This window comes from Drosophila sulfurigaster, chromosome 2R, assembly GCF_023558435.1.
Source record: "Drosophila sulfurigaster albostrigata strain 15112-1811.04 chromosome 2R, ASM2355843v2, whole genome shotgun sequence".
NCBI classification, from domain to species: Eukaryota; Metazoa; Arthropoda; class Insecta; order Diptera; family Drosophilidae; genus Drosophila; species Drosophila sulfurigaster.
The window spans coordinates 35,641,439-35,662,367 of NC_084882.1; the positions used below are offsets into that span (position 1 = coordinate 35,641,439).

The following is a 20,929-nucleotide window of genomic DNA, read 5'->3' on the forward strand; positions in this document are numbered from 1 at the left end:
ATATATATATATATATACTATACTACCTTTTTCTGACACTTACAATTATTTCTTGAATATCTTCTACGATTTTATCTGATAGACAGACAAACGGACATGACGATTTCGTTTCAGTTGTTGTCACTGATCAAAAATATATCGAAGAAAGCTTCTTCTGCCTGTTACAAACATTTCCTGTTGGTAAAAATAAATATAAAATCCTTCTACCCTAAGGTATAAAAATAGCAAAAATAATGGAAAAGCCTCTTGTGAAAAACAAGCTGGGGTCAGAGTTGGTTAAGTTATTGGCTTGCCTGGCAGAAGCAATTTGAAATAACTAGTGTTTTCTGATTAAAATGATGTTCTGCTGTATTGTTGTCGAGCATATACATAGATGGAAAGATAAACCACAAATAGTATATAGTATGTATGTAGTATGTAGCTGCGATGCTCGTGCTAAACATAATACACACGCACACCTCACTGAATTAAGAATTATGGGTATGCAAATCAGCTTAAAGCGCACAATCACAATCAAAAACAACAACAACAACGATAGCAACAAGAACAGAACTAACGTAGCGGTAAAGTGTTTAGACACGCAATGTCAATAAAGTATCTTATCTGGAAAGTATACATTCGTTCATTCAGAGGGGCGATGGCAGCGGATACGGATACAAACTCATATTGAGCCCCGGTTCGCAGTTCGAATTTGGTCTAAACAACGCGATGTGTTTTTTGTTTTTGGGGATTATTCAATAATGCGTGCCGTTGAATTCTGATTATACATACATGCGAGCATATGTATAATGTATCTGCATACAAATGTATCTGAGAGTTCTCTCTGTTCCGTTCTGTTCTTAATACGAATGGCGCCAGAAACATGTCAAAGGGTTTGCTCAGCTAGCTCTCTGTGTGTGTGTGTGTGGGTCATTGTGTGTGGAAATGATCTTTGCATGTTTGGAAAACATTTTAGCACGCTGGGCGTGGCGAGTGCGTAACGTGCAGACAGACCATCAGATACAAAAGGCAAACAGACAGACAGACGGACAGACAGACGGAGCAAGGCGGAAGGACTGTCGAACTGTTAGTCCAAATTGCAAATTGAAATGTTAACATTTAAGCACGTATTAAGCACGTGGCTTTCACATCGCTTAGAGCATCGATACATATGTGAATGTATCCGTGAGATACATTCATCGATTTATGGACAACATTTGCGGGTCACCCACTGTGAGCTTCAACTCTAGAGAGATACGGAAAGAGAGACTTGCCCCTCTACTCATTGTTTATCATCCGTTTCTAATAAACGAACCTTAATGGGCCAACTCACGGCATTTATAAACGACATTCTCGCATTCATATGCAAATCTTTATGGCCAAATAATCGAGCATATCTCAAAGCCATTGTAAAATTTAATAAATTTGTTTGAAATTCTTCTACAGCTTTTATTAGGAAGTTGTCATTAAGTCATCACACGACAAATACTGCGATGAAGACGCCCCAGATGATGATGATGTTCAGACTGCGCGTAATGATGATGATGATGTTGGTGTTCCATCTAATTTGGCAGTCAGCTGCTATTAATTGCGGTGTTTGACAAGCAATTCGTTAAAAAGCAACTTCCAAAAAAACAAACAACTTGACCCGTATGCAAATTGTCCACACTTCGTCTTTAGACTTAAGATTCAGATACGAAATCCAATTCCAATTCCAAGACTGAAACTAAATCTCAGACTCTGACTCTGACTGTGAGTGGGGCACTCCTTTAGGCGTTGGGCATAATAAATGTTCGAGCTGAACGAAACACATGTAACGCATGTTGAAATGAGCTTTTAAATGCTGTTAACCAGCAGCGGCAGCAGCAGCACCAATTTTGCATAGATACACACACATACACACTTACACACATGTGTTACAAGATACATATGTATCTTGGTACAAAGTAGTGTAAGAAATGCAAATGATTCTCATTAACAACATGAAAGCATAACTATCAAAGGCGAGCTGAATATTAAACACGCTTACAGATTTGGTATATTGATATACTACAACATTCAAAATATACCATCAACTTCAATATATAATTTTATTGCAGTTTGATTGATTGTTCCTTTGTTAACTCGGGTGTTAATCAATTTTCTTAGAACACAATCAACATTATTGAAATATAGTATTGGATACGTCTTTATCTAGATTTTTTGAAGGGTTTTTAGTTTCATTTCATTTAATCATTCGCATTGATTTATCTATTGAACACATCGCGGACAGCTGGAATAATTTAAGCAACTAATTTTAGCTCGCTTGAAGACATAAATTAACTGCCAAATAATTGAATATTTAAATCAGCTGCTCAATTTAATCATTCCATTGAAGGTCTCCCCTTCAAAGTTGTTGCGCATTTAGCAACTATTTTGGAATACCCTCAGTTGAGGGTATTGAGAAATGGGTTTCTAGGAAAAGTGCGCTTTACGCTCTGCGGTTCTTCTTATTCAGTTGGGCACGCGATCGAAACGCTTCACGTTTTCCCCACGGAACAGATGGAGAATGCAGTTGTAGATACAGATGCAGATGCAGTTGCAGTTGCAGATACATTTACAGCTAGCGCTGAAGAGAAACGTTTTGTTTACATACTTATGCCATTGACTTTGCTATTTTTACATTGCAGCACCCGCCTGACGTCCGTCCGTCTGTCCGTCTGTCTGTCCGTCCGTCTGTTTGTCTGGCCGTAACTTCTTTCCATTCTAAACATTTTGTTCAGTGTTTTTTTCTAGCTAATTTGTGCTTGTTCTTCCACTTTTTATTCGAACAGTCGAAGAATATTTATTGATGATGCTATGACCACAGCTATTTTATGAGATGCCCCCAAAAATAAACCACAAATCCCCAGTGCAGCGAGCTGCATTTGGGGAATCGAACTGCGGGCTGTCAGTTGACTTCAATTTAGTTCGGAGTGGAGTTGAGAGCAGCGGTGAGCGAGCTCACTTGAGAATTCTCGCACCTCATTCCTGCCAGTGGGGAGTGGAGAGAGTGAGGGGAGTGAGGGGAGTGAAGGTAGATAGCTCGTGCTTTTGATCTGTTTAGCATTCCGTGGCACATCACAAAGTCGTAACCAACTGACAACGATCAGAAAGGGAGCAAGGGAAGGGGGCAAGAGAAAACAATGAAGTAGAATTACTGGAACACTCGTGTATTTGTTTGCATTAATTTGTATATGTTACGATAACGATTTAATGCACCCGACGGCATCGATTGTGGACCAGGTGATTGCACTCCTCCATCTTTTATATGGGTGGGCCCCAAAATAATCGAACGCTGCCCCTTTTCTTTAGTACATCAAACTGCAATTACGACGAGTTCGTGGAGATCATCGATACATAAATCCGCTCGCATCTTTAGTACTTCCTGCGTGTGTGCTGTATCGAAATTGAAATGGAAATCGTGTGTGAATATCGCACATCAATCACCTTAAAAGGCACAACAAAAGCCCCATGAGGAATACCATCTGCCATCTGTGCTGGCCTGGGCATTAAACAGAAACGTATTTCTTGGCCAAAAAGTATACATTATGAATATGCATATCAACTTCAAAAGTTGAAGTATCTATTCATATTTACACAAGACCCGCAATACATTATTGATTGACGCCACAATAATACGATATATCCGCAGATAAGGAACCGCTACAGCTCGAGTCCCCTCTGATTGCCGCCATTGTAATGTCTTATATATATAGTATAGTTAAAGCGTCTCATGAATAAGTTGAAAACAATTCCTTGATACTCAACAGACGCATATTCATTTTGCTTTTGCAATGAGCAAAGTCTCTTTTAAATATGTTATTATCATTTGCCAGCCACATTAAATTTAAATACACTTGAAAATTGTCTGTAAACTCGTCATAAATTTCATCCACCTCAACCTTAACAGCAACAACATTTCTAACAAGACAAATGCTCTTTAAAGTCATTACATTAACAGCGCATTAACAGTCTGTTAACAGCGCTACGATATTCGACAACAGCATTCGAATATCGCCAAGTTTCGATTCGCTTTTCTCTTTGCTGCTGTTAATCAAAATTTTGTTGCTCTTCGTACTCTGTTTCGAAGTTCGAAATTCAAAGCAGTGGCCGAAGCATTTAACAGTTGCATCCAGTTGGGCTTTGAATGCTACAAAGTTGGGCAAGTTACTGTGATCAGAATGGGTTAAATTAACTACATGTTAATATATAAAATCTGTTATAAGATGAGTAATATTATAGATGAAAGAATATTAGAACATCAGAAGAATATAAGAGCAGCAATTTAAAACACATAAATCCTTAAGGTGTATCATTAGATTTTCGCATAATAAGTTCAGTAATATTTCAAGAATTCATCATTGAATCCATCAAAATATATTGTATATATTTAAAATTCCAAAAGAGTAGCTCAAAATAGCTGCTCAAATTATAACTATTTCAATGTGTTGTATACCAATAAACTTAAAAACTTTAAACCCTTTCTAAATTTAAGTTTAACTGCAGCATATAGCTTAATATTTATAAATATTATATTATGCAGTTTACTAAAGTATAATTTAAACATAGCTAAAGGCCAAATTAAGGCTAGGTTATAAATTAATTTGTTATCTATGCTTCAATTATAATAATTAAAACAGTTCTTAACTCAAAGCAACATTTTTGGCAATAAATTTCGTAGCTTTCACTTTAAGTTCTTTGATGTTGAATTACTTAAATTAGTATTATTTTACGCACAAATAAATGTTTGTATTATAAGTATATCAATGAGTTGTAGACTACTAAAGTTAAATGCTTTAAGTAGTTGCTAAATAAGAGTTCAATATACATAGATTTGTATAGAGTTCATTATTGATAAATGTCACATTCTAATATATATTATTTATCAACTCAAACAGTTCTTAGCTAAGCAACATTTTTAGCAATAAATTTTGCACCTTTGGCTATAAGTTCTTTGATATTGAACTGCATCTTTAGCCCGCCAAAAGTCATCTCAGAATTTAACACACATTTCACAGTCGAAATGTTTGTGCTCTTTTGCTTTCGCTCTCTCTCTCTCGCTGGCTCTCTCTTCGTCTAACATCTCTGAGAGTTAGTCACGAGAGAGAAGTTCGAAAAATCAAAGCAATAGCATTGGCATGGTCTTTTGCCATGGTCTGAAACGCGTCGTTGCCGCAGCCGCAGCAGCGACGAAGACGACGACGACGACGTCAGAGACGACGCCGACGACGACAACGACGACGACGACGACGATTGTGAGTGCGACGAGTGTTGGAGTCGAGTCGTGTATCCAGTAGATACGCGAAGCTATAACGATACACATGTTGCTAACGGACGCTGCGCATCCTGGAATCGTGAATCGTGAACCGTTCAAACCGTTGAAAACGTTGAAAACGCTCTGAAATGTAGCCCAATGCGTTCGCTTTAGGGTATCCGTTTAAAGCACCGTACACACACTTACACACTCACACACATACACATACATATTCACCCTCTCACCAACTTAGTTGCTTACACACACACACAGACATATTTACACCCGCACTCTCAACTACGAACGAACAAGTGTAATTCGGTGTGCGTGTGTGCGTGTTGTGTATCTGTGAGATATTTGTGACTTCTCCTCCTCTTTAACCGTCTTGCCATCGAGTTTGTTTGGTCACTTTGAAGTGCTTAACAAAACCAATAAAAGTAATAATAAATGCCCATGATTTATTTATAATTTAATGCAAACGCATATCAACACATTTTAATATATTCAATAGCTCAGCGTGAGCTCAGTTTTAAAGTTAAAAGTTAAAAGTGTGTTTGTGCCCCAAAGAGGTAAAGCAAAAGCCTTTGCCCCTTCAACCCGACCAGGATTACGGCAAGAAAGAAAATTTAAATATATTAATGAAACAACAACAGCAAAGTGCAAAAGAGTGAAGACTAAAATAGCAACAAACTTTTTATGCCTCGTGCCGCGACTGACTTTGAAAATCGCTTCACTTCACTGCGAAGCTCTGCTCGACTCTCAACTCTCGACTCGACTCGACTCAACTCGACTCTCGGTGTCGACTCCGTGTTGAAGCCGGCTTTTTGCCCAGCTACCGTTCGGTGTGCAGTGTTCGCCGTTTGCCGTTTACCGCTTGCCGTGCTTCGACTTTGTCGATAATTGGAATTTACGACTGTGGCATAAAAAGCGGAGCATACACAGACACCAAGGATAAGCCCAAGCCCAAGCACGGCCCGTGAACGTGGAACGTGCAACGTGGCTCGGCTCTGACTCCTGCTTCAGTGCTTCCTTTATCCTCTGACTCTCTCGCTGCGGGAATTGTTTGACGCTAACAGTGACTGGCTGGCTTTATCCCCTTCCCAATTCCCAACTCCTGCTCTTGCTCCTTGCTCGCCTCCTTTCGAAGTTTGTGCCGTGCAAATATTGTGTTTTTTTTTCTCCTCATCGCTGTCGTTGTTGGCCCGTGCGGTTTGGTTCAATTGGCCTGTCAGAGACAGGCGCTGATTTGTTATGGTAATAGTTGTCAAAACGCGAGGAGAGAGAGAGAGCGAGAGATTCGAGAGATCTTTAGTGGCACTTGATTACACTTGGCAGCTACGAATAACCACAGCTGAATCCACTGTGGAATAGTGCAAAATGAATATGATTATGTGAATAGAAATGTGAATGTGAATGTGGCCAAAAGTGCAAACATAAATCTTGGCCAATTAAGTGCGTTCGTGCTCGTTAAGAAGTGTCTCATTAAAGCAGCTCATATATATTTTTGTGTCGCATCTCTATTGATAAATATCTTCCCCCTTTTTGCTGAATAACACGATTCGATTCACATTTTAGATTCAGAATCCAAAGCAGACGGCGTGTCGCGTCTTCGATCTTTAAGCCTACAAAACTGAAGCTGTTGGCACCTATAAAAATAATATTCAAAACGAAAATCGAAAATCTTAAACAAAACACAACAAAACAGTTCATCCATTAAAGCCAGCTCTAAAGCTAATAACAATAAAAGCAACATGGAATATTGAATGAATCCGAATCTGTCTGAAGCTGAATCCGAAGCTGAATCCAAATCCAAAATCAGCACTCTCCACTTTATCCACTGTGTATGCACATATATTAACTGACTGGTGAGTTATCAGAGGCACACACAACAGACTTCTGCTTATGCTACTCTTGAAAATTTATGCTCATATCTGCATAATCGCAAATTAAGCTACATAATTAATAAGCCAAGAAAACCTCGGATGCTGTCAGTGCTTGATTTAGCACCTTGGCATGCCCATCAACTGGACTCGACTGGTCCAAACGGCCCAGTCAGCTCATAAAACCTTTTTCCGATACACTTGCCTCTAGAGGGTATTACAACTTTGTCACTGAACTTTGTCATTCATAATGTAACCTGACATTTTTACTACTTTTGGTCAAAAAAAGGGCTTAATAAGTTGGCGTCAGCCAAAGATTAGATTACTTTACGTTACTATTTTTGTTGGCTGTCGTTGAACCAATTGCTCAATCTGTGTATAGTTTTGTTTTATTTTTAAGTGATGTAACATTAAAGCACAACAATTTTAAGCAACAGTTTTTAATTTTAAATTTAGTTTTAAAATTAATTTACATTTTAAAAGAAGTAATAGTTAATATTAAAGATACTTAAGCCACAGTTTTTTTGTTGAATTATTTTTATAATTACATATTTTAAATTCCAATAGAAGCAATTGTCCAGGTTAAGGCTACTTCTTTGAAGGGCTTAACAGAAACATTCAGATACTTTAAATTGGATTATTAGTAAATCGTTTTTTGAATCGAACTTTAGGCATATTAAAATACCTTAGATTGGATTGTTTTAGAACATGAATATAATTTATGTATACTGTATTATTTAACTTCAACAAGTAGGAAATCTACAATCGAGATTTGAATAAAAGCAAATCGTTGCGATATTAATTCTAAAATATACCAAATTAATATACCACAAAAATACTAAAAATATACCACATGATATATTCGGTATATTGATATAGAACTACATGCAAATCGTTGCGATATTAATTTTTAAATATACCATATTAATATACGAGACAAATACTACCAAAGGATATATTGATATATGTAGAACTACATTCAAAATATACCATATAGTGCAATATATACTAGATATACCAAAAGGCTATATTTACTAGTACTACATTCAAAATATACCATAGAGTGCAAAATATACCAGATTGTCATTCAAATTTGATCTGCGCGGAAACATAACAAATACTGTCAAATTATAGCTCTATTTCCTATAGTATCTTTGATCCAGTGTTTCATATGTAGAAAATATACATTTAATACTAAACACTTCTCTCATACAATTGCCTCTTTTACTCAATTTCTGATGCTGTCATATCAATGCAATAAAAGAAAACAATTAACTGCAAAGTAAGACATCATTAGAAGTCATTTCAATCCCGAAATTAAAACAGCTTTAAAAGACATCTTAAACCAATAAAGTATTAAACATTAAACTGCAAAATTAGACAGCATCAGAAGAACTCATACTAAAGAGTATCTAAATTTCGGTTGCTCTTAGAAAACTATGTTTTTTGCTGTTATATACGGATATATGCGACAGTGAGAGATACACACACACACACACATATGAAAGTATCTATATACTTTTGGGGCCTGTATCTGTATCTGTATCTGTACGTGCCACTGCGTACCGAAAAGTATCGATGTCTGTAATCTTAATTAGCAACACCACAGAGACAGAGATACACAGAGAGTGAGGAACAGAGGCGGAAACGTAGAGGAGAAGTTGAGGGAGATACAAAGACAGAGGGGGGAGAGAAGCAGGGAATAGTTGACTGGTGACTGTTGTCGATTGGGCGATTGGGAGACTGGTCACTGGGCTCAGCTCAGCGCCAGCACTCAACCTAAACATCTTTTAGCATTTTAAGCGTTGTATATAATTTTCAAAAAAACCAAAAAATTACTGAAACCGGTTTATGAGTGAGGAGCGAGTGGAGTGGAGTGGAGGGAGGCTAAAGTGTTTTGTTGCAAATGGGCAACAAATAAACAACTGCGATTTAAACAAACCGAAACCCAACTCGACATCGACTTCGAATGGGGGAAGTCATAAGAAGTCAAAGCAGCCGACACGCCTGCTTTCCTTTCCTTTCCCCTCTTTCCCCTCTTTCCTTGCCTCGTCAGGAGCTGCTCTTCACATATGAAGCTGGCATCGCATATTAAATATGCCCATCATAAGAGGGAGAAAAAGAGACTCTGCTTGTTGTCACCTCTGGCTATGCTTTAAATGCAAATACAAGTATCTTTTGATCTGCTTTGCTGGGGACGAGACAAATTCTCACCTTGATATAAAAGAATCGCAAGCCAGAAAAACACCTGAAGGCTTTCAATGCTGTCGTATCAAGCGGAAAAGTGTTTTAATTGCTTTGATTAGAGAACGTTTAACACTATTAGATATGCCACTTTTCAGGCAGCCAGGCAGGCAGCAATTTAGTTAATCGCTGGAATTAACATAAAACAATTCTCTGCTCGCCACCAATTAAAAGTATAAAAGCAAAAAGGGAATTGTTATCGCAAGCTTTTGAAATTTATTTACGAAAATAAATAAAAATAAAAACGTTAAACAAATAATTAATAAATCAACGCTGCTATTGTTTCGCCGATTCATTATTATTATTATTTCTACTGCTGCCATTTTCCACTCCACTGTAAAATAAAAACAGATAAAACCTAATGAATTTCCAATGAGCAGAGCTAGAGAATTCAAGTTCATTCATCTATATGATTTGCATTCGAAACAGCACTCAAAACACAGTTGTAACCGGTTCACAGATGCCATTTAATATAAATAATTTAACATGAAATGTTGAAAAACTAGCCTCAAATGCCCTTTGTCATTAGATAGATGGATGGATGGATGGATCGATGTGTGTATTTTGGGTATAAGGTTTTTCATAGGGCAGGCAGTTTATAGTTTGTGAACGTATCCGAATATCGTAATAATTAATTAAGTTATAATATTAAATGTCCATAAAGGGGCATTATGGCCATAATTTTTGATTGCCATTGGATGGATCTATGAGCCGTGCTTGATTGGGTTGAGAATCTCGGAAATTTGTGGAAACCCATAACTCTTGTTATCAACTTGGCCATATGTTTTTTGTTGGTTGGGGATTTGCTTTCATGTGTCGTCCACATTCTATTCAGAGCAGTCACCAATTTATGGTCAAGACAAGTTTGAGGAAAGCCGAGGTGTGGCGAGGTGTCTGATGTGTGATGTGTTGTGCGCTCACTTTCATAACCCAAACACTCACACAAAGTTATTTTTGTGTGCCGTCAGTTTTGGCAATGCGAAATGACTTCACATTTTTAAAGATATTACGTTGACAGTCGAGAGATTGAGTAGAGGCGACAATGACAACGACAGACTGACTGAGAGAGAGAGAGAGAGAGAAACCAGCATTTTAGCCATATTTATTGAGTCATTGAACGATTGACCACAATAACGTCATGTGCTCCATCCTGACCATGAACTCATTCATCATCACCAAACACAACACAACTTGTTCTACACACACACACACACACATGAATGAATTTAATCAAAAATTGTTGCTTCCCATCCACGTAATTTGCCCACTGTACATCCGGTCCACGGATATTGGAAAAATACCCCCTCTTCAAAATAATAAATCATTTAATTAGATTTTTGCAATGCATTTCAAAAGGGGGGAAACACACAAATTCTATGCCATAAAATATCGCATGCATTAAGATCTCAGCTTTAATTCCTTCAACTGCCATAAATTGCATTCGCTATTCGCTATTCCATTTGCCATTTCTCAGAGGATTTTGCCTGTGACCCAATTTCCAATTGCCACACTGATTACCAATTATCAGCTAACCATTTGTAATTTTAATCAAATGATTTATTTTACATTATGACAGTCTTGCCTTTTAATTTCCACACGCATCAAATTGTTTGATTTATTTCACAGAAATTTGTTTATGGATGAATGCATAATTTATTTGCCTAGGGATAACATCAAAATTATGTTTATACAATGTGGTATATTGTACATAGGTATATATGGTATATTGTGAATGTGAAGCTATATCGATATACCAAATATAACCTTTAGTATACTTTAGTACTTTAGTAATTCGGTATACCTTTAAAATATGATTTGATTTATTTCACATTAATTTAATCAAAATTATGTTTATATAATGTGGTATATTGTGTATTATATGGTATATTTTGAAAGTAGTACGATATCGATATACCAAATATAACATTTTGTATAGTTTTGTTTGTTTTCTGTACATTAATTCGGTATATTTTTAGAAAATGATTTGATTTATTTCACATAAATTTGATTATGGATAAATGCATATTTTATTTGCCTAGGGATATAATATAAATTCTGTTAATAAAATGTGGTATATTTTGTACTCTATGACATATTTTATATGTAATACTATATAAATATACCTAATATAGCCTTCGGTATATTTCTGTATTTTCGGTATATTAATTCGGTATATTTTGTAATTATTACTTGCCTTGAAATAACATCAAAATTATATTTATACAATATGGTATATTTGATACTCTATGGTATATTTATATACTATATTGATATACTAAATTCGGTATATTTTTAGAATATAGTTTTATTGAAACTGGGTAGAAGGTATCTCATACTCGAGCACACTCAACTGTACCTTCCTGACTTGATTGTGATTTAATTTGTGTAAAATAAGTCATCGTTGAATTCATTCGGAATTTTACTGCGATTATTCTGACTTAAAGCAGTTGCTTACTTCTCCTCAAAAAGTAATTAGTTATACTCGTATTGCGAATAACTTATTTGCTTATAATTAATAGACTACCTTGTTAAGTATTTAAATTTAAAACCAGTTTGTCTTTGAAATTTCTTAAATTTAAAGCAAAAGTAATTTAAAATATTTGTTGGCTTCATATTGAAAGAGAAACACGTGTCAATTGCAGCTGACTTCTTTTTCACATAATGATATTTACGATTTTGACAATGCCATCAATTGCAACGAAAGTAAGTTGCAATCCATTTTGTAAAATTTAATTTATTATGACATGTTGTAAATTAAAACAAACCTGATGCCCTTCCGGAGGCTAGTTGGAAAAAAGTTAATGCAACACAGTCTGGATTTAAATTCCAACCGAATGATAAAGTTGCCATTAATAACAGACCATCTTAATTAATGCTCTACATTAAAAAATCTATAAATATTGAGCAAATATTTCTAACGTAAATTAAATGAATTATTGAATATTTAAATTACTTTATTTGCTGAAAGCTAACACAAAACATAATACTATTTAAATCAATAAATTTGTAGATGATAAATTACTATATATTGAAAGTTATGACTTGGAAAGTGTGTGTTATGATTGACTTATACAAATCCTGTATATACTATATACATATATATTATACTAGGCAAGTGTATGTTATGATTGACTTATACTAATTCCTTTATTAATATATTGTATATTGTACAATATACTATATATATATATATGTATATATAATACTTGCAAAGTGTATGTTATGAATGGCTCATAGTATAATCTTCTTTAATATACTGTATACTGTACAATATACTATATATATACTAGTAAAGGGTTATGATTGACTTATACTAAATCTTGTTTAATATACTGTATTGATTTATGTATACTATAATCTTGTAATATACTATATACTGTTCTAAATTCTATATATGTATATACTAGGTGAAGATTATAGTATCTTATAGTATATAGTATATTGTACAGTACGAGAAGATTATAGTATAAATCAACTAACACTTATATTATAATCTTCTTTAATATACCGTATACTGTACTATATTCTACATATATACTAGGAAAGTGAAAATTATAGTATCTTATAGTTTTAGTATAAATCAATCATATACTATAATCTTCTTTAATATACTGTATGCTGTACAATATACTATAGTATATACTATATACCAGAAGATACTATAATCTTCCTCTATTAATGCATTTGATGAGTATTCGATAATTCGGCATGCCGAACTGAACTGTTTCTGCGCTTTTGTAATTGTTGAAACTGTTGGCAACATGTCATTTTCATACAATGAATGCACTTGCTGCACTCTGCTTCGCTTTTGCCTCAACAGGAGGCTGAGGAACTCATCCGACTGATGCCCCCGGGGAAAGATGGCCAGCAAGTTGACAGAGGCATCTGGCCAAATGAAAGCAACAGCAGCAACAGCAAGAGCAGCAGCAATAAAGAGTTAATACGACTGAGAGTATGAGAAGAGGCAAGTTTATAACAAGCGACAGCTTCCACTAGCACACACAGCGAGTAACAAAGTTAACGAGTCAGCAAACGAATGACAGAGAAAGATAGAACCGAAAGAACGAGAGAAATGTATCCCGAGGTCAGCATAATCCAGCTGAAGCAGAAGCTGAAGCAGAAGCATGAAAAAGAAGAGCCGCTGTCAGAGGAGCTCACTCAACAGTATCAATGCCATCAGAGCAGTAAAAGGACTGCAGCTGGCCAGATGTCGTGGTGTCTGGGCATTTGCCTGGTGCTCGCCAGTTGGCGACAGACGCAAAGCTCCTACCTGGAGCCGGACGAGCTCATCCATGAGCTGGATCGCCCGGTGCCGCTGACATCGGTGCACGGCGTGCTCAGTCGCCAGGCGATGTTGCCCTGCGACATCACGCCGATGGAGCGCGACGATGCTGTCTATATGGTGCTCTGGTTTCGAGAGGGAGACGGTGAGCCCATCTACAAGTAAGTTTGGGGGAGTGAAGTTAATGACTTAGGCCTGAGGCCTAACTGTGTTTTGCTTTTGGGTATTGCAGCTTCGATGTGCGGGGGCGACAGTTTGGACAGGCGCGTCTCTGGTCGTCGCCGCTGGCCTTTGGGTCGAGGGCACACTTTAGTAGTACGTCGCATCCGGCGCAACTGAAAATCGACAATGTACGCATCGAGGATGAGGGCGTCTATCGGTGTCGCGTCGACTTTCGCAATTCGCCCACCCGAAATCTGAAAATAAATCTAACCGTAATTGTGCCCCCGGATCGACCCATTATCTATGAGCCCAACCGCCACGACAAGACCAGCAACGTCGAGTCCTTCAACGAGGGCAACGATATCGTCCTTGCCTGCGAGGTATCCGGCGGTGAGTTTCACTCGTTTCTCCCCCATTGAATTAGCGCAAACAAATACGGGATACAAATATCAACTCGGGTTTTTATTGCAGGTCGACCCAGACCGAATGTTACCTGGTATCTGGACAACACGGTCATCGACGAGTCCTTTGACCAGCGTGCCGATGGCAAGACCGTTAATCACTTGTCCTATCCCAACATTGGCAGGCAGCATCTCAATGCTCGCCTCGTCTGCATCGCCAGCAACACGAATCTGACGCCGCCCAACCAAAAAGTCGTCATACTGGACGTCAACTGTAGGTCTAAGGAAACTATTTAACTTCAGTTTTGGTCTTTATTCATTTCACAATGCTTACAGTGAAACCTGTGGCGGTGCACATCCTGACCAAGGATCGATTCGTCTCCGCGGATCGCACCTACGACATCGAGTGCAAGAGCTCCGGCTCCAAGCCGCCAGCTCTGATCTCCTGGTGGAAGGCCAACAAGCCGCTCAAGAAACTCACCAAGAATGTAAGTATAGATATGTATGATACATCTGAGAGAATCTGTTCAAAAAGTATTACTCCAACAACATAACAGCATACATAACATAACATAACTATTTTATGTACCTCAAATTGTCATACAATCAAAAGGAAGGAAAAGTTCCTTTATAAGCGACTAAAATTCTATTGGAAGAAAAAATAAGATAAAGCAGTTTGCGTCAGATTCTTTAATGCTTTGAAATTGTTTTGATTATCTTATTTGAAACTAAATTCATTACATAAAATATTAATTACCAAAATGACCAAAAAATAAAATATAAATTAATTAAGCAGTTCCTTAGAAGCTTGTTTGCATTTGGGCAACATTTGATAAACAAGTTTTCAATGTTCCTAAGATATTTATTACACTAACGATAAAAGCAATAAGCAACCTACGCATAGTTTTCTTTTTATATAAATCCTTCACCCTTTGTCCTTTAATAACACATTCAATAGAATTTCTATTAGTTAAACTATTTTCCAACCGAATTACGAGTTGCAAACGTTGAGCCTAATGAGTCTTAAGCTTAAGTTTTTCAAATGGAAAAAGACATCGCGGTGCTTTCGAAAATATATTTAGACAGTCAGACCACACTTTGCCCTTTACTTTAAACATTAGTCTGTGGTCAATTAGCCAAACAAGTTCCATCTCAATCATAGCCTCAGGGGTTAAAGTTGAGCTCGCAACCCCCTCAACCCCTCGCTACCTTCTCAGTTAATTAGGGGCAAAGGCAAAAGCAGCAGTAGCAGCAGAGTAGACAGACCAATACTTCAATGTCCAATGCTCAATGTTGAATTTGTGTTGTTTGTTTTGTGAATAAGCTCATTACATATTGATCAGCACTCGCACGTAGATTAAGTATACGTACAAAAATACGTATACGCAGTGAGGGAAGGCAGCAGCAGCAGCAGAAAAGGATGTGCGCTGCCTTATAATTGCTGCTATTTTCACTTTCAGTTTGAGTTCGAGATTGAGTTCGAGCTGTGTGGTAAATGTAGTTCGAGTATATGGTTAGTTGTGGAGCAGAAGGATTTCTCTCATCGCTTTGCACTCTTCATTATTCATTTGCTAATGGACTCTGTTTGCGCTTCTTTTTTAGTTTAATGAGCCAGACAATCAATCCCTAAGCATACTGACGTTTACACCCACCCGCGAGGACGATGGCAAATATTTAACATGTCGAGCTGAAAATCAATTCATCGACGGCAGCTCCATCGAGGACAAATGGCGTCTCATTGTGCACTGTAAGTGGCCCAAAAGAAACGAGAAACCAGAAACGAGACTCTGAAACTCGAAGCTTGAAGTTCGAAACTTGAAAATTCTAATTACCAAGCAGAGCCAAGCAACTATCTGTCTATCTATCTATTGATGTACGATTAAATCGCTTGTGTTTGCGTTTGCGTTTGCTTTCAGACCAACCGACGACAGTGCTGAAGATGGGCTCCTCCTTGAATCCGGATGACATTAAGGAAGGTGACGATGCCTACTTCGAGTGCATTGTGCAATCGAATCCGAAGCCCTACAAGATGTCCTGGTTTCACAATGTAAGCAATAATTATTGTTCTACTCTTGGCTCTTGGCTTGCTGCCCTTTGACCTCCATCGTTCGTTATGCATGCGTGTACGTAATTCGTTATCCTTTATCCATTATCCATTAGGGCAAGGAGCTGCAGCACAACGTCTCGGTGGGCATCATACTCTCGGATCAATCGCTGGTCCTGCAGAGCGTCTCGAGGGCCTCGGCGGGCGATTACACCTGCCTGGCTGTCAATTCGGAGGGCAAAGGCCTCAGTAATCCGGTCACATTGCGCATACGCTGTAAGTATTAAATGGCCAATGGACAATCTTAGTTTGCATCTCCTGGTTGCCATCTACCATCTACCATCTACCATCTGCAGCTGAACCACAATTTGGCATTGACTATCGTCTATGTAATTTACAATTTAATCCTTGAGCCTTGAATGGGCTCTTAATGCATACGCTAGCTTCCTCTGTCTCTCTGCCCCTTCCCCTTCTCCCACAGCTTCAATTTGGCCCGAGTCCAAAAACAAACAGAGCCAAAGCTCTCGCCCATTGCCTGTCCCTACTTCTGTCCCTATCCCTGTCCCTGTTTCATCTTCATTCCACGTTAATGACCAAGATTATGGCGCAATGAATGCATTGCCTGACTTGGCTCTGGCTTCGACTTCGGCTTTGGGTTGGCTTTGCCCACCACTCGACTCGACTGTAACTGCATTCTGAGCCGAAAAGTTTGAAATTAATTCATAGAACTTTTAAAGAGACTACAACGAACATTAAATATTTCAATGAATGCTTTAATTATTTATAGACGCGCCCATCTGCGCCATCGACCACGAGGAGCTGCTGGGCGCTCTCAAGCACGAGACGCTGCCGTTGAAGTGCGAAGTCGATGCCTCGCCACCTGCGGACTCCTTCCACTGGACCTTCAACTCATCCGGCGAGCAAACCGAGCTGCCTGCCCGCCTCCATTCCAGCGAGGTGAGTCCCCAAAAACGAAAAGAAATATATAACACTAATTACAAGAATCAGATGGGAAGGGTTCTCTCCCTGGAGAGCTCTTTAAAGTAATCTAATGAGATTCGAGCTGCACACAGCTCAAGTGTCGAATTGAAATATTGAGATACTTGACCAATTGCAGACGGGCATGTCACGACTGAACTACACCCCAAGCTCCGATCTGGACTACGGCACAATTTCCTGCTGGGGCAAGAACTCAATTGGACTGCAGAAGAGTCCCTGCGTCTTTCAGATTGTAGCAGCAGGTGAGCTATAAACTGGGTTACACTTTGGGTCTTGCAACTATTTACACTTCTCTCTCCTCTGTTTTCATAGGTCGCCCCTTTCCGCTGCAGAACTGCACGGTGAGCAATCAGTCGGTGGATTCACTGCAAGTCGACTGCATCGAGGGATTCGACGGCGGCTTGCCCCAGAGCTTCATGCTCGAGCTGGTCGAGTTGAATTCGCTGCGTCTGGCCCGTAACATAACTGTAACTGTAAGTCCTTACTCCGGTGTTAACCTTATGCAGTTCTGTGCTCATTATACCCGCTGTCCTTGGGGTAAAGGGGTATAAGACTCGTAGTAAGCAACAACGATTTCTCTGACCCCATAAAACAACATTCTCAAGGGCTTAATATTAATGTCCGTCTGTCTGCCTTAAACACCTCAAATCGCAGCAACTATAAGAGTTATTCCCTTCAAATTTAGCCAGCATATTTCAGCAGTTTTGCTGCAGTTTATACTTAGGGTTGTTCATAATCTACTTACCCAATCTTCAGTACCTTGGAACTCAAATAAAATAGTGGATACCTCTTAAGCTTGAATCTACCTCAGATTTTTCATAGTTTTCTTCAGTTTTTACTAAACTTTGTGTATACTTTTTTCTTAAAATATGTATCCATATAAATCCTTAAAAAAATAAGAAAGTATGCTAAATTCGAGTTCTAATAACAACTTCATTTTTAGTAGCTATATTTGGAATGGAATTTATATAAGCAATCCATAAGCAATGTTATATGTCGCACTCAGTTTTTATATGTCACTTTCTCTTTCTTGTCTTACTATATCGACATTTTATTGTATTAAAATCACCTGCTGCTGTCCCAAAATAGTCACTCTATACAGCTTAGTTGAGCACGCTCCCACTACAGTCTTAAACCGGTTTCATAATCTCTCTTTGCAGCACACGCCAGTGACCTTTGTGATTGAGAACCTGGATCAGGCGGCCACCTATCGCATGATCATCTTCGCAGTGAATGTCAAAGGTCGCTCCGAGCCCATAATCATCGACGACATCAACTTTAAAGGCGTGGCGAAGCTAACAAGTACGATGAGCTAAACTAAACTCAAACGTTCAAAATTTCCTCTCAACTTTCGTATTGATTTTTGCAGGCAGCACAACGGGTCTGAGCATGCCGCTCTCTCCGTTCCTGGCCGGACTGACGCTCTTCTGTGGCCTGCTGTTTGCCATATCCTGCATCATTCTGGCTGCGATATACAGACGCTTCTCTAATCGGTATGTTTAATGAACGTCCCACGCACAGAGTCGAGTCGAGTCTTTCCCTCATGCTAATGCTTCTACTTTCACTGCACATTTGAATTGCAGCCGCAACGATAATAATCTGAAAGCCGTTAAGCACACACAATTAGCCATACCCGCAGACTGCCAGCTGGATCCGCTGCGTCCCAATCAGCATGCAAATGGCCAGGGCCAAGGGTTGGGCCGTGGACAGGAGCAGGCTCACCACAGTCTGCTGCCGATTAATTGTGATAATCGAAATGCGGTCGACTGCGGTAACTTGGGCATCGGCGAGTCGGGCATCGATGGCGGCACAAGAACCTCGCCAAGTGGCCATGGACTGCAAATGGCGATGGCCAGCGACACGCTGCGTTCCACGGCGCGCACTCGACCGAGTCCTCAGCTGATGGGGGGCGATCAGGCGGACATCGACGACACGGATCCCGATGTTATACCCAATCAGTATGGTAAGGAGATACTTCAAGTTGAAGAAAGACTTCCACTTCATCAGCTTTGAATTGCTCTCTGTAGAAAAACGCCCTCTTAAGGCGCTTGTGGTGTCGCCGGGCTTTGCGAGTCCCTCATCACGGTTGCTGCAGCGGGATTACTGCCACAGTCGAGATGCCGAGCATCTGAAGAGCACGCCCGATTGCATGACAGCCGCAGCTGCGGCCGAGGCCAGCACAATTGGCCTGCTCAGCAACTCTGGCAACGAAGTGCTGCACTACACCTTCCGCCCAAGCAAACAAATTGTGAGTACAACCGAAATTCGATTGACTGACTAACTATATATCGAACTTTTCATCCCGAACAGAGCTATGCCACTCTGAACAAGAAGGGCATCACCACCTGCAGTCCGCCGCTGGGGTCGCTGACCTACAATGTAAGTACATCGACGCCATCATCCTCATATCATCTAACACCGCAGCCAATGGAGGTCAGCTTGCTCAGTCCGAATAACGCATCGGTGACATCGTCATTAAGCGAATACCGATTTCGACCGGAGGTGGTCACCACATCGAATCGCATACAGGAAAGTTGTATATAAGCAAACTCCAGATCCATTCACAAATCAATACTTATCCCATATACTATATATATATGCCTAATTCACTTTTGAATGTGTACAAATGAGAGCAACAACAACAACAAAGGCAACAAATTGTATTAAAACATGAATATCGTAGCGTATCGAATAACCCCCAACAACTAGATCAACCTACTTATATATATATATAGATATACTTATAGATATATTTATTCGCATGGTTTGAGGCAAGACTTCTTTAAATTGTAAGCATTTTCTGTGTAATTGTTGCATTAATCGAAGCCAAAAGTGTGACTCGTTTTGTAAATACTTTTACCCTTACTTTACCTGGATTAACTCGTTGTCATTTCGTTGTAACTAAGTCTAATACTCCACGCTAAACAAGGCTGCAAACAGCACTGAGATCGTGTTCAAATCAAAATTAATCAAGTTGCGAACCATTTCGCAGCCGTGACACAAACCTTACAACGATTCACACTGTTTGCAGTCTTGTTTACACTTGTAACGTGTAAACATATCCGACTATCTGTTGTCTTAATTTACAACCCAATCGATTCACATACATATTCACATCAATATGCATACATATCCCAAGGATCAGAATAAGCTGCGATAACTGCGATCATATCTACGAATGTTGCTTTAACATCAAATACAAATGCTTATTAGACCCGATGTTGTAATAATATCGTAATGAACAATGAATTCATCCCCTCTCAAGAATTTCGAGAAGATTGTCAACTAATTTATACCCTGCTATCCAATTTAATCTAAACAGGACCTGCACTCTTCCACACCTAACAGAGTGCTGCGGGAGTCGCATTTCTGAATTGACGACATATCCCTAGATCGTATATCAATATACCATACATATACTCGTATATTGTATCAATCTCTATGAAAAAAGTATTACCTATTGATTTTTGAAACGAGTTTAACTACTAGCCACAATATGTGTTGAATACCTTAGCTGTAAGTTTTAGTATAATTGTAAATAGATCTAGATATATTACTATATGGATGTATGTATGTAGAGAACGGGAGAATTTGATTATCGATGGCAGATTGATGTGGTAATCGAATGTCTTCACATTAGCATGAATGTTTTCCTGGAATTTA

The 20,929-nt window shown here is 38.8% G+C and overlaps 1 protein-coding gene across 2 annotated transcripts; it reads left to right on the forward strand.

The window, feature by feature from the left end:
- The first annotated feature begins 5,306 nt into the window (after positions 1–5,306).
- Positions 5,307–20,683, forward strand: LOC133839094 (protein turtle homolog A). Of its 2 annotated transcripts, none has more exons than XM_062270425.1 (17): positions 5,307–5,691; positions 6,830–7,119; positions 13,199–13,821; positions 13,893–14,212; positions 14,294–14,497; positions 14,560–14,711; positions 15,826–15,970; positions 16,140–16,270; positions 16,384–16,543; positions 17,055–17,224; positions 17,385–17,508; positions 17,579–17,739; positions 18,427–18,568; positions 18,636–18,759; positions 18,850–19,229; positions 19,294–19,514; positions 19,577–20,683. In XM_062270425.1, the coding sequence occupies exons 3-17, from the start codon at positions 13,415–13,417 to the stop codon at positions 19,808–19,810; spliced, it is 3,075 nt and encodes a 1,024-aa protein (XP_062126409.1). In that variant the 5' UTR covers positions 5,307–5,691; positions 6,830–7,119; positions 13,199–13,414; the 3' UTR covers positions 19,811–20,683. The 2 variants fall into 2 exon arrangements, with proteins under 2 accessions (XP_062126409.1, XP_062126410.1); XM_062270426.1 differs by having other exon boundaries at positions 5,307–5,429.
- The last annotated feature ends 246 nt before the right edge of the window (positions 20,684–20,929 follow it).